This window comes from Triturus cristatus, chromosome 8 (genome assembly GCF_964204655.1).
Source record: "Triturus cristatus chromosome 8, aTriCri1.1, whole genome shotgun sequence".
Lineage (NCBI taxonomy): Eukaryota > Metazoa > Chordata > Amphibia > Caudata > Salamandridae > Triturus > Triturus cristatus.
The window spans coordinates 1,532,783,269-1,532,798,085 of NC_140591.1; the positions used below are offsets into that span (position 1 = coordinate 1,532,783,269).

The 14,817-nt window shown below is 47.1% G+C and overlaps 1 protein-coding gene across 1 annotated transcript in view; it reads right to left on the bottom strand.

Moving 5' to 3' along the window:
• The window catches only part of ATG16L2 (autophagy related 16 like 2), a 694,312-nt gene that overhangs the window by 13,870 nt on the left and 665,625 nt on the right, over positions 1–14,817 (bottom strand). Inside the window, exon 17 of the mRNA XM_085623378.1 lies at positions 9,064–9,165. Within this exon, the coding sequence (XP_085479504.1) occupies positions 9,064–9,165 (102 nt within the window). The remainder of the gene's footprint in view (positions 1–9,063; positions 9,166–14,817) is intronic.

Genomic DNA, 14,817 nt, shown 5'->3' on the forward strand with positions numbered 1-14,817 from the left:
ATGAGCATTCTGGGCAATGGCTGTGTCAGGATCATCGTAGAGAATGGGGCAAGAGTCTGCTAGACAGGTTAGGTTGCCCGCATCGATTTTATGCAAAGCACGGGTTATGATAAGGTTATGAGTGGCTTGAGGAGGATGAGAAGACGAATTACTGATGAGGTAGAAGGTGATGGCACTATGATCCGACCATGCTAATGGAAGGGATCTTATAAAGTGTATAGAGGGACTCTTAGTAAAAATACCATCTAATGTGTGTCTTGCTGAGTGAGTGGGGCCATAAATCAATTGTGGCAAGCCGAAGGCAGATATAGTTTGGAGAATAGCAGTGGTATCTGGATCTTCTAAGGCCTCTAGTTGGTAAGTAAAGTCACCAAGCACTGTGTAGTTACAAAGAATATTAGCCTCTAATAGGCTAATGAAGTTTTGTAGAAAAGTGGCACAAGGGTCGGGTGGATGGTAGACCAGAGTGCCTTTAAAAGACTGCGATTTAGAAACCATGATATTAAAGAAGAGGGCCTCGTAGTGTGAATTACCCTTGGGAGGGCCAGGGAATCCTTGGGGTGGAGGTTGCGGGGGGGGCTGAAAAGATAGAAAGAAAATGAGACAAGGAATCAAAGACCCCAAAAAAGGCAGCCTCACGCTATGATACCACCAGCCATGATTCGGTTTGTGAACTCTTTCAGAGCGATCTGCATGTCAAAGTCAATTAATAAGGGCTTAAACCATAAAACATTATTTTAGGATTTTTCTCGGACTCCTACATAAAAGGGCCTTTCCAAGAGAGAATAGAGGCAGACTGTGCCTTTGCCTTGGTTCAGGGGGGGGGGGGGGGGGGGGGGGGGCTCACTTCTTTTCGATAAAGAACAGCAGCGACCTGGCTCTTCAGATGACCCCAACGGAGCTGCTCTTACCTCACCCTTAGCGCCTTAAGACCCAAACGGGTGGGTAGTGCGCTTTACTAACCCCTGATTGATTGACTGAATGGTGGTGTTTGTTGTTGTTTTTCAACGGGAACGTACATAATCTATTTCAAAAGACAATGGATTATTTTCACGCTATCTCTAGGAGCTACCTTCGTGGCCGCTCGCCTCTGAATCCGTACCTCCGAATAGGAAGGTACCTTCACCGTTACTCTAATAACCGGCCGTTTCATCCAGGGGGCGGGGAAACAGATTGCAGCGGTGTCAAGCAGTTTTCCACCGTTACTGGTGGAATTTTCAATTGTCATTTGCAGCAATTAAAGGGTACAAAATGACATTTGCACACCCAACCAGCGTGAAAATGACATTTTGAACCATGCCATTAATCGTGCACCATTTCCTGACACCAGTGCCACCCCACCTCTACTGCACACTCTCCCAACTTAATTCAGAGATGGCAGGGTATGCAGATGCATAGTGTGTGATGCGCACGTGATTTGTGTGCTGTCTTATGTGTTTCTTTTAGGAACATCACCTTTGTTCTGTGTGCTGTTTAGTGCACGTCGTATGATGCATGTATCTGTGCTTCCCAGCAGAGTGGTCGCTCCCCCTGTGACTGTGGTATCGTACTTGCAGCGCTTTGCCTCTACCGACTGCCAGCTGTGTGCTCTGACCGCCGCTTTGCCCAATTACATATTTAATTGCCAGCGCTAGTTGCATTGTCTTATATTTGCCAACTTTATTCCATTACTTGCAGCGCTTTGCCTTTACCGACTGCCAGCTGTGTGCTCTGACCGCCGCTCTGCCCAATTATATGTTTAATTGCCAGCGTTAGTTGCATTGTCTTATATTTGCCAACTTTATTCCTGTTTTTGCATTCTCCCCCAAGCGTTCTCGGCGTTCAGACCCCTCCGCCTCCATTTTGTTGATTGTTGTCCTCCGTAGCCCGCCCCGCCTCCCAGCTGAGACGCCCTCCCACAGACAACAAACAGCGCTCCAGTACCTGGAAGCGCCGTGACTCGATCTCCGCTTCCCAGCAGAGTGGTCGCTCCCCCTGTGACTGTGGTATCGTACTTGCAGCGCTTTGCCTCTACCGACTGCCAGCTGTGTGCTCTGACCGCCGCTTTGCCCAATTACATATTTAATTGCCAGCGCTAGTTGCATTGTCTTATATTTGCCAACTTTATTCCATTACTTGCAGCGCTTTGCCTTTACCGACTGCCAGCTGTGTGCTCTGACCGCCGCTCTGCCCAATTATATGTTTAATTGCCAGCGTTAGTTGCATTGTCTTATATTTGCCAACTTTATTCCTGTTTTTGCATTCTCCCCCAAGCGTTCTCGGCGTTCAGACCCCTCCGCCTCCATTTTGTTGATTGTTGTCCTCCGTAGCCCGCCCCGCCTCCCAGCTGAGACGCCCTCCCACAGACAACAAACAGCGCTCCAGTACCTGGAAGCGCCGTGACTCGATCTCCGCTTCCCAGCAGAGTGGTCGCTCCCCCTGTGACTGTGGTATCGTACTTGCAGCGCTTTGCCTCTACCGACTGCCAGCTGTGTGCTCTGACCGCCGCTTTGCCCAATTACATATTTAATTGCCAGCGCTAGTTGCATTGTCTTATATTTGCCAACTTTATTCCATTACTTGCAGCGCTTTGCCTTTACCGACTGCCAGCTGTGTGCTCTGACCGCCGCTCTGCCCAATTATATGTTTAATTGCCAGCGTTAGTTGCATTGTCTTATATTTGCCAACTTTATTCCTGTTTTTGCATTCTCCCCCAAGCGTTCTCGGCGTTCAGACCCCTCCGCCTCCATTTTGTTGATTGTTGTCCTCCGTAGCCCGCCCCGCCTCCCAGCTGAGACGCCCTCGCCCCTCCCCCTCCACTATCCATATATGACAGGAGTTCCCGCGCGCAGCGTTCACGCGCAGCGATCGCGCCCAACCCGCGCCGAAGGTGCGCCAAAGGTAAGCCCGTCTACGCCCGTCCGCGCCTGGACCGCGCCCAGCGCCAGACCCCCTGCCCCTCGCGCTGCCCAACCCTCCCGCATCACCTACGATGCCACCACCCTCCTAGCCCTCAACCCCGGTCGCGCCCCCAACTGCGTCCAAGCCGCCCCTGGACAAACCCATGGACCTTTCTCCTGCTACTCCTGCAAATTCAGCGGCACCAACAACATCTCCGTCACGACCACACCACTGACTCCCGAACCCAACCACCTACAATGCATCCTTCTCAACACCCGATCAGTCCACAGGCACGCCATTGACCTATGGAATCTACTAGACACCATTTCTCCAGACATCGCCTTCCTTACAGAAACATGGATGAATGCTTCCTCCGCACCAGACATCACCATTGCCATCCCGGAAGACTATAAGATCACTCGCAAAGACCGTACCAGCCACACAGGAGGAGGAATCGCTATCGTCCATAAGAAATCAATCCGCATCTCAACCAGCTCTGACGCCAACCTCGCCAATTCCGAACACCTTCACTTCCAAATCCACATCGACCCCAAAACCACACTCAGAGGCACCCTCCTCTACAGACCACCAGGACCCCGCGCGAAATTCAGTGAAGACATCACGGACTTCATCACTCCACACGCGCTCCCTTCCAAAGAATACATCCTTCTGGGAGACCTCAACTTTCACCTTGAAAAGAGCAACGACCGCAACACCACCACCCTCCTGGACAACCTCGCCAACCTCGGACTTAAACAACTGGTCACTTCCCCCACCCACATCGCAGGTCACACACTCGACCCCATCTTCACCTCCAGCAATCATGTCTCCTTCAGCCACACTGCGGATCTCCTCTGGACTGACCACAGCTGCGTTCACTTCACCTACAACAAGCCCAAACCCACCAACCACCTCCAACCAACTCTGCAAAGAAACTGGAACAAAATCACCACCGACCAGATCTCCTCTTCGCTCCTTCTAAACACCCCAACCCACTCCTGGGACCCAAACCTAGCCGTCGCCAACTTCCCCCAATGGTTAGCCAACACCGCCGACACCTTAGCACCACTGAAAAAACGTCACAGCAAACCTGGCAACAAGAAGGCCTCATGGTTCAACGATGACCTTAAGAAGTCCAAGAAACTCTGCCGCACCCTTGAAAAAGCGTGGAAAAAAGACCCAACCACCAGCACCAAGGACGCCTTCAAAAACGCCACCCGCACTCACCACCAACTAATCCGAAAGGCCAAGAAAACAGCATTCAAGGATCGACTTGACAACAACGCCCACAACAGCAAGGAACTTTTCAACATCGTCAAGGAGTTTTCCAATCCCTCGGCCAACTCCAACGACATCACCCCCTCTCAAGCCCTCTGCGACTCCCTAGCCTCATTCTTCCACAACAAGATTGCAGACATCCACAACAGCTTCGACAACCAACCCGGAGCCCAACCCACCCAACCACATGCTGAACACTCCACCCCCGTGAACACCCTTAACGACTGGAACCCAATCTCCACTGAGGACACCATCCGCTTGATGAACTCCATCCACTCAGGATCCCCCACAGACCCATGTCCTCACCACATCTTCAACAAAGCAGACTCCGTCATAGCACCGCACCTCCGAGACGTCATCAACTGCTCCTTCAACTCCGCCACCTTTCCGGAAAACTGGAAACACGCTGAACTCACCGCCCTTCTGAAAAAACCAACAGCGGACCCCACCGAACTCAAAAATTACCGCCCCATCTCGCTCCTTCCATTCCCGGCCAAAGTCATCGAGAAAGCTGTCAACATCCAGCTCGCCGCTTTCCTCGAAACCAACAAATCCCTCGACTCCTCACAATCAGGCTTCCGAGCAAAACACAGCACTGAGACCGCCCTCATCGCAGCAACAGACGACATTCGAACTCTACTGGACAATGGAGACACAGTCGCCCTCATCCTCTTGACCTCTCTGCAGCATTCGACACAGTCTGCCACAGCACCCTTTTACAACGCCTCAGCAACATCGGAATACATGGAAAAGCACTTGGATGGATCACCTCGTTCCTCACCGGAAGAACCCAGAGAGTCCGCCTCCCACCATTCAAGTCCGAGGCCACCGAAGTCATCTGTGGCGTACCACAAGGTTCCTCTCTCAGCCCCACCCTCTTCAACGTATACATGAGCCCCCTCGCGACCATCGCCCGCCAACACAACCTCAACATTATCTCTTACGCGGATGACACTCAACTGATCCTTTCCCTTACCAAGGACCCCAGCACCGCCAAATCTAACCTACACGAAGGAATGAAAGAAGTTGCTGAATGGATGAAACTCAGCCGTCTGAAACTGAACTCAGATAAAACAGAAGTCCTCATCCTAGGTACATCCCCCTCTGCATGGGACGACTCTTGGTGGCCGGAAGCCCTTGGAAAAGCACCCATCCCGACAGACCACGCACGGAATCTAGGCGTTATCCTGGATTCTTCACTTTCAATGAACAGACAAGTCAGCGCCGTATCCTCATCCTGCTTCAACATTCTTCGCATGCTCAAAAAAACTTTTCGCTGGATCCCCACCGAAACCAGGAAAACAGTCACCCATGCTCTGGTCACGAGCCGACTGGACTACGGAAACACCCTCTACGCAGGCACTACCGCTAAACTCCAAAAGAAACTCCAACGAATCCAAAACGCCTCAGCCAGAATCATATTAGACATCCCACGCAACGAACACATCTCTGGTCACCTGAAAGACCTCCACTGGCTACCCGTCAATAAGAGAATCACTTTCCGACTGCTAACCCACGCACACAAATCACTCTACGACATCGGACCAGAATGCCTCAACTCAAGACTGTCCTTCTACACCCCCTCCCGCCAGCTACGCTCCTCCAGCCAAGCCCTCGCCACTGTACCTCGCATCAACAAGACCACAATGGGAGGTAGATCCTTCTCTTACCTGGCTGCTAAAACATGGAACTCACTCCCCACCCACCTTCGCCTTACCCAGAACCACCTAGCTTTCAGAAAGCAACTTAAAACGTGGATATTTGACAAGTAATCCTCCTCCCCCCCCTTAGTGCCTGAGACCCTCTGGGTATGTAGTGCGCTATATAAATTCTCTGACTTGACTTGACTTGACTTGATAATTGATAAATCATGAGTAATTCGGTTATGGTAGGTGTTGCCTTAATTGTTGTATTGTGTACGTGTGGAATGTGTAGTAGTATTGCGTCTGCATGTTGTGTTGTGGCAGGGAAAATTATTTCATGTAAAATATAAACTGAAAAATTCCGCAAAAACGTCTACTTAACATCACATAATGCCACAAACTCCAACTTACATAAATGTCAGAATCTCCACCGTTTACACGTAGACGCTGTGTTTCCCACCCCGCTTCCTCCCTTGAAGTCATGTCTTCTGCGTTAATGTAACCCGTCAAGCTCTTCGCGCGGGTGCGGTGCTCGCCCATCAACACACCCCCTTAAAGTATTATTCAAATGAAAGGCTCGGGCTCGAAGGCACATGATTCACGCTTTCATGTATACTTCACAGCCCTGCTGGATTCAGCTCACATCTGCCAACACGGAGGTTGTCAGGGTTGCTTTCTTTTAAAGCTGTAAATGGGAAACAATATAGGGCCCCATTTTTACCGTCTTTATCAGAAAACGTGTAGCCATGGTTCAGCTCTTTTTCAAAATTATGTCCACGCTGAGCGTACATGACCCCGACTCAACCCTACACCTCCTTACTACAGCTGATGGAAATATTGCATATGTCCCTCTGTGGTTTTCGATAGTCAGTACAGAGGATGTAAGAGGTAAACGCATGAAATACCGGAAACAACACTGAAAACTTACTGCTGTGTCTGCATCTTGTGTTTAGGAAGAGCACTATCTTATGAAAAAACAGCAAAAATAAAACAAAGAAACAATATTCAAGACTTCATTACCTCTAGCACCACTATAACGTTTCGTTTACCATTTAATTACCAATCCTACTGTTGAACAAAAGAAAAACGATACATAACATTTTCTGAAAAAAGCGACAAACTATGACTCCTCAACAAGCACGCCATGTACACAATTTTTTTTTATAATCCAGTGTTTTTTTCTTTGTTATAATTTTGTAAATGGGACCGGCAAAACCAAGACCAGCAGCATGAAGGGGACCTGCTGAATTGGCAACTCGCTCCGCAGCACATCAATCATGTCCCCCGTACAGATGCTGGTAGCCATCATCCTCCTCACCTAATTGAGCCTCACACATTGAGAGGATACATTTTTACAGGGAGGTCTCACGAGAATTGTGAAATGGCGGCCATCTTAGTTGAGGGCCTGTTACCATTTCCATCTCTGATGCATTGCAGTTTATTGCAGCATTGCTGCCTACTTGCAATTGGACAAAATCAACTACGTCACTTGCCCCTCCACCCCAAACTAAATAAGAAAGACTCAGAGAAAATGGAAATAAATGATACGCTATGACTCAACGAAGAACAGAGGTAGGACACTTACTGCTCCATCACCTACAAATGAAAGACGATCAAGCACCTGCCACCGGGCCTCCTATGTACTTCTGAAAACATATTTATGAATCACTGCTTAGCAAGATCAGGGTTTTTCAGCACAACAAAACCATGTACACTCAGATCCCTACCTGCAGTGTGAAAGAGCTGTACTTCAATATACAGGCCCAGGGCACTTCTCCATGCCTTACCTATCGACAACACATGGAAATTAGACCCAAGAACCCTCATAGCAGAGTTCAACAGCAGTCATTAGACCAAGAGGACAGTATTTTCTTTAAAGCTTGAAGAAAAAAGTTATGATTGGGAGTTAGGATTGGGTCAGGTAACTTGTCCAGACACTTGGCATGCTGAGGCATTCCGCAAGCATCATCCCCCATTGCTATTCACTATCTACATTTTCTCCTAACTCGTCACCAAAAAATCCTCTAAATGTATGAGAATGACATGCTGGTCCACTTCCAGCTACACAACCATCCAGAGACTCTCGTCAACATCATGCATGCTTAGACCATGTCCTCCACTGGAACAAAAGAGTGCCCATTGCAAGAATTGAGACAAAACACATCTACTCTAGTAATGAGTGAAATGGAGTCCATCCATCTACACTCTGAGTGATCCCATAACATAGCACCTTCCCCTCCAGTCCCCAAATAATCACACAAAAAATCAAGATTATTGGGATACTTTTACATTCTGTACTCAGGTTCCTCTCTCCACCTTTCTGCTAAGAATCCAACATTCCTTGTCTGCTGCTTCTTCATGGAAAAGATATGCTCCAGCTCTACTAGCTCTATACGTACATTACATAAAGCTCACAATAAGTCAATACATTTCTACCACAACATTTCTGAATGCTACATAGATCTATTTAACCTTTGCTGTAATCTGTAGCTGTTACTTGCTGTTTCATGGTCTACGCCTGTTCCACAACTTCTACCAACACAAAGGACATACACCTTTAATTACTACAACTCTAGTACAAATCCTAACCAAATCCCTCAACTTAAACCTAACCTTATCCCTTACGCAAACCCTACCCTCAAACCCGACACCCAACTCTTACTCCAACACTAATGGTTAACACCTTCCCTTACAACACCTCTTACTCTATTCCTATCCTTACCCCAACCCTTACCTTCTACCATCACTCACACCATATCACACTCTAACACTCAACCCCAAAACATAACCTAAACCTATGCCTAACTTAACCCAACTCTATTCCCAATTCATGCATTTTACTACATTTTAAACATTTTGTATAGTCTACTTTTTGCAGTGTACATTTTACTTGTCTCTCCTTTTTTGTTTGTGACTCTACCTTTTTCCTAGTTTTATTTTTACAGCAAATCCCCACTTTTAGCACATTTGGGGGTAAATGGTGAAATCTGCATATGAAGAATATTATGTAGCCTATATTTTTGAGTACATGCTTTCTCAATCTTAGTGTTTTCATTATAGGCTTTCAGATGCTACCTGAAGACATTATTGATGACAGTGTTCAATATTCATTGATGGTTTCTATTTTATGAAACGAAGAGTCCTTGATTCTTTAATCATGTTCCTCCTGTCTGCATTAGGAGGTATCATACACTCAAAACATCTGTGGCCTACAGTCAGTCTGATGGAGCAGTGTTTGTTGCACGCAACAAAGGTCTCCCACCTATGCTCCTCGCGGAGACTCTTCTCCAGCTTGCCCGTGTTGACGTTCCAAATGTAGAGAGTGCCATCGGAGGAGCCAGCCATCACATAACTCCCATCGGGGCTACAGAAGGATCAACCAGAAGAGGAAAAGGTGAGCAAGGAAACCAGACACAGCAGAAACCACACAACATCAGGCACTGATAAACCAGGTTTGCAAGGAACACTTTGATACTGTAGACAAAGAAAGGCAACAGTGGTTAAAGCTACCTAAATGTTGACAACCATAACATGATAAAAATACATTTATACAATATTGTTATTTGACACTTGTTTTAAAGTTAGGTCTCAATGACTATACTGTAACACTCTGGATTTTTCTTTCAGTTTAGAAAGCTTTATTGGATAAGATATGCCAAGTAAAACATCATTACAAACCATATGGCAATGAAAGAAGGGGGAAAAAACGAATGAATTAACAATAAGCAGTACAATCCCAAAAAGGGATGTAAAAACTGTACTAAGGAAACAAAGCAACACTCTGGATTTTTAATCTTCTGTAGAATTGCTTGATAGCACTAATTAGATGTGCCAATACATGTAGAAGTGTGTAAAGCAAAAATATCTACAAAGCAAAGGAGAGTTGAACAGTAAAAGGGGACACAAAGCCCCACAAATAGACAGGTTAAAGGTGAGGTGGCAAAGGACAATAATGAGACAAGCACAACACTTTGGTACCAGACACGTACCTTGCAGTTCAAGGGTACAACATTTGTGACAAGTAGTGACCGTAAACGATGCGAATATGCAATTTCAGTTGTCTGTAATCGCTGTAATACATGGAACTTTGTAAAACTAATAAAGAAATTTAAACAAACAAAAAAAATGAGACAAGCTCAACACTTTAATTCCCATAATATTTATGATAGGTCTCCATTATGACAATGTTAATGAGGAAAGTGACTGACGAAACAACACACAAATCTCCGGGTAAGTGAAAACTAAAATCTAGCAACCTGTTTTTTTATTGGTGGTCTAAATTTACCCCGGAATTGGATACTCCAATGTCAACAGGTAGTGACCAGCTGTCAGTCACTGTGCTAGGTGTTTGTTATGGCGATGTGCCAGATTGCTGAGCATGAACGGTTCGGAACATGTTTCTGAAATGTTCAGGTGCTACCCTCTGTGGCTTGAGGAAATCCTTCTGTTTCGGTGACTTCAGTGTTTAATTTGTAGAATAATACGTGCTGGTGCCCACAGCTCTGCCCAGAAGGCTGCAGCCGACACCAGCGCACCTAATACCCCGGCAGAGTAGTCTGAATCCACTCATGCCTATCCCTGTTTTCTCCCTTTGAGACAGTTTTTCCTTCTTTTTCTGCCTCCATCTTTACACTTTGTGCATTTTACATCTCTTGACTCATGCTCTCAAGAAACGTCTGATGAGGAAACATAAGTGCCGGTCCCCCCCAAATTAAGCACTGGCTGTATATGACAATGCAAGATTGCTGCTACCCCAGGATGGATTCAATTTGCTTTTCTTAAGCTGCAGTGTGGTGGGTTGATTTTATTTTAGAACTGAACGGCCCAGGCTATGGTTTTAGTGGCATGTAGGGCTGTGAGTATAGAATGGCGCTTGGCAGCCAGGGAGCTGAAATGACCATCAGTGTTTGGGGTGCTGAGCGAAGACTCCTGGCACCAAGCCCAGAGAGAATGGTGCCATCAACATCTTCCTCATACTGTTTCACGTGTCACTTGCACCATTCACATTTTGCACGAGCACTGATATGCACACAAATGTGTGGGTTACACCCACATACAATGTAAATAGTGCTGATATACTACTTGTATTCAATATACTTTCAACATAGACCGCCCTATGCAACTTATACAAACAATTTGTTGTCTCCTTTTTACCCTTTCAGTTGTAATTGATGTTTTACACTTTACATACTTGCCTACAATTATAACCTTTTGAGATATTGTTGATTGTTACACATTAACTACCCAGATCTCAACTGGGTTATCACCTCTGGTTTTTCCTGTCAACATCTTGAGAGCACGCGCTTCATTGCAAGAATGCCTCTATATCTGCACATCTATGAGTGGACTAACATCAACATCATGGCATGTGCGTCAGCACAAGCATGCATTTGTGCATTGCCCGTCATCATGGGAATCCAGGCGTTGCTGGCACTGTGGGATTGTGTGCGTGTACAGGCGGACTGTGAGCAAGCAATGAACATCACGGCGAATGGATGAATTGGCGAGTATGGTGCGTGGATGGGTACTTGAGTTGCATGGTGGGTAATTGGGTTGATGGATGGATAAATAAGCATGGTGGAATTGAATAGATGGGTGGGTGGATGAACGGATAGAGGCAGTGGCAAGTGGATGAGTGAATGGTAAATTAGTGGATTAATTAATTGGTGGTGGAGAAGCAGGTCTATACAGTATGCATCTGCATGTTACACACCAATGAAGCAGCTGGCATCGACATTCTGGCAGGTATGTATCCAACATTTGTGGATTGTTCAGCATCATAAGAAGGCATGCAGGAATGGACACACGTGAGAGCGCTGTGTGCACAAATGCAGGTCCAGCCATGCCGTGAGCACACAACGGACAAACACTGATGAGTGTGTTGGCAAGCAATTGTATATTTATGAGTAGGTGGGTGAACAGATGAATACATAGATGTGTGGGTGGATAGATTTTGATCGATGGATGGGTGGGTGCCTGGTTAGGTGCTGATGAATAGGTAAATGGTTGGGTGAGTGGATGTTGAAGAGGTGGGTGAGTGGGTGGGTCAATGTGTGAATTAATATTGAAAATATGAGAAGCATGGGTGTTAGATGGGTAAATGAGTGTGTGAAAAAGTCGTCAGATGAATGGTTATATAGATGGATGAAAATGTGAATAGGTGAATGGGGGATTGGGTGGATATATGAATGAGAGGATAGCAGAATAATTGACTGAATTAATGAATGAATGAGAAAATGGATGAATGGGAAAGTAGGTGGATAAGCAGTTGGGTGGCTGGATTTGTGAATGGGTGCGTTAGTGACAGGATGAATGTGGTGATAGTCGGGTGGGTGTGTTATTAGTGGATTAACTAATGGATTTTTGGTGAATCAATGAATTTATGGATATGGGTTGTATCGTTGGGCACTTAGGAGGTTGAAAAGCTAGATGTCTCAGAGGGTGGAAGAAGGAATAAATGGGTGTGTGGATTAATGCAGGAGTGGGGCGGTGAATTAATGGATAGATTAGTGGATGAATACCTGGTATGCAACTCCAGTTACAATAAGGGGATATTTTTCCCTCTTGTAACAATACCAACACTCGTCTAGCAGTGTGGTATAAGGATTTTCGAACCCTCATATCCAGACCCACACTGCAACAATAGCAACAGCATCAGGGGACCAGTGTTGGAAAATCTGACAAGCTTTCAAGAACACACAATTACTTATTCATTTTGGTGTTTTTAATGTAACAGTAAGTCACGGTGTGGCCACTTTGCATTACTGGGTCACTTTTTTAGGTCTCGCCTGGCGAACGGAGCGCGAAGCGCTGTCGCCAGCGAGATCTATTGTTGCTGACTTGCCTCGGAAGTGGGACAGGAGATGGGCACGCGCATGGTCTCGGCGGATTTGAGTTGGTGTACGCGCCTACAGCCACGCGGCGTGCACATCTCCTGTCCCCCTTCCCTCGCAAGCCAGCATGCAGTTTCACTTTCGTTAACACGCACACCTCATGCTATTTCATTTTTTTTTTTTTTTTAAATGTGCACGCGCGCTCCAAGCACTAACCGGCTCTTGTTGGGAATTTGCGCTGCTCCTCTGCTTTTCCTGCCGGTCACTGCAGCAACACGCGGGGCTCCGTTTTGCTCACAGGAGCCCCGCCTGAAATCCTGCTTTGTCCACACCATGCAACATTCACGAAGGCGGGGTGGGCTCCCGCCGGACTTCCTGTACTGTTTGGCGGCCCCCTCCCTGGGCCGCACGAGCTCCGCAGCACTAATTAAAAGTCCCGCGGTGTTGAAGTCCGCACACGCCGCCACTGGGCAGGAGCTGCAGAACACGCAAAAGTTACATGTACTGCGCATGCGCGGGCAGCCCTCGCAGGTCTTCTCCCCGGCCCGCATGTGTGGAGCTGCTTTCTCTTTTGCTTGTTCTTCCTGGTACCAGCGCTCGCAAGTTCTTGCTGCTTTCCGAAGAACTGGTTAGTGTCCCTGGCTGCGGCTAACCCCACTTTGCATTTTTTATTTTCTTTGCAGCAGTGTGTCTAGTTTAGCTCTGGTGCCAATTAGTTTTTCGTACTTTGCAACCACCTATGAGAAGTCGATGCCCATATGCCAGCTGTAATCTCTGCAGCAGAGCCGCGCCGGCCATGGTGGAGAACGCGAGCACCGCCCATGGAGCCCTGGTGAGAAGGGGGGGTAAGCAGGTGGGAGAACCCGTACCTAAGGAAGGGTGACTCGGATCCTAGCAGACGGGGCACAGAGCTTTGGTTATAGCATACAGTGTGAAAGCAGGCAGGCTGGTGAACCTGCGGACGGGGCTGGAGCTCAGCGCCGCACTTCAAGGAGGAAACGTTTGTTTAGAAGAGGAGATCTGAGTGTTCACCTGAGCACTCCTCCAGCTCCCAAAGAGACGGTACATCGGCGTATCCAAAGTTGGGTCGATGTCACAGGGAGAGAGCACAGGGTTCATCGGGGCAAGGTGGCCGGTGACCAGTTTATGCTCCTGGCCCCAGACTGGATAGGGTTTCGATTATCTCCGAGACTATGGATTTTAGACAGTGTTACTGTGAGGCGGTAAGCACCGTAAGGAAGGTGGTTGTGTAAATGTTAAAGATTTGCTGGTTGTGAGATGTTTTGTGAAGCGATCACTGCAGCAGGGCGGGGTAATATCAGCAGCTGATAATGACAGGAGGGCAGATGTTGGGCATGCCATTACGAGAGTAACTGAGGTGTGGACAGAAGTCACCATATGGGATGTGTAGCCTGCCCGGAAGTACATACTGCACGCGGGGTGACGATAATGCGAGGAGTAAATCTTTGGTTCTTGTGTACGTTGTTTAAATCAACTAAAGGAAGATGAGTCGTATAGTGGGAGATAGATCACCAGGCTCATGTTGGGTGGGAGTCTAATTGGAGGAAAGTGCTGGATCTCACGAGACCGAAATTGCGGTTTGCTTATCTTTGCACATGCAGGTCCTTCTTGGAAAGTTGCCGCACCTGTGGCAGAACGTGCGCTGTACTAAAGCCTATAATGCTTGTACGCTATGACAAATGTATAGTTACGCCTCTGCACGTTTGCGTTTGTTACGAGCTGCCGATTACCATATATTATATCAATATGACATATACATAATGCTGCGTGGGAAGAATGTGGTGTCGTGGTCTTTCCCTAAATCTGGTCACGGGCTACCCAATATAAATACGGATAACTGCTGTAACGCACTTGTGACAGTCAGCACTGGTATCAACCAAATATAAAAAAACTTTACAATTGGGCGTGTGTGCATCTGTGTGTCTGTGTGTGTGCATGCCTGTGTGCATGTGCATGCCTGTGTATGTTTGCCTGTGTATGTGAAAGCATCTGTGTGTGTGTGTGTTTGCCTGTGTATGTCGAAGCATGTGTGTATGTGCATGCCTCTGTTTGTGTGTGTGCGTGCGTGCGTGTCCAGGGCAATGCAATCCTGCACTTCTGTCAAGATTAACATAACAATCATTTGCAATGCGATAGGTCTCGCATTATTAAAGTTTGAGCTA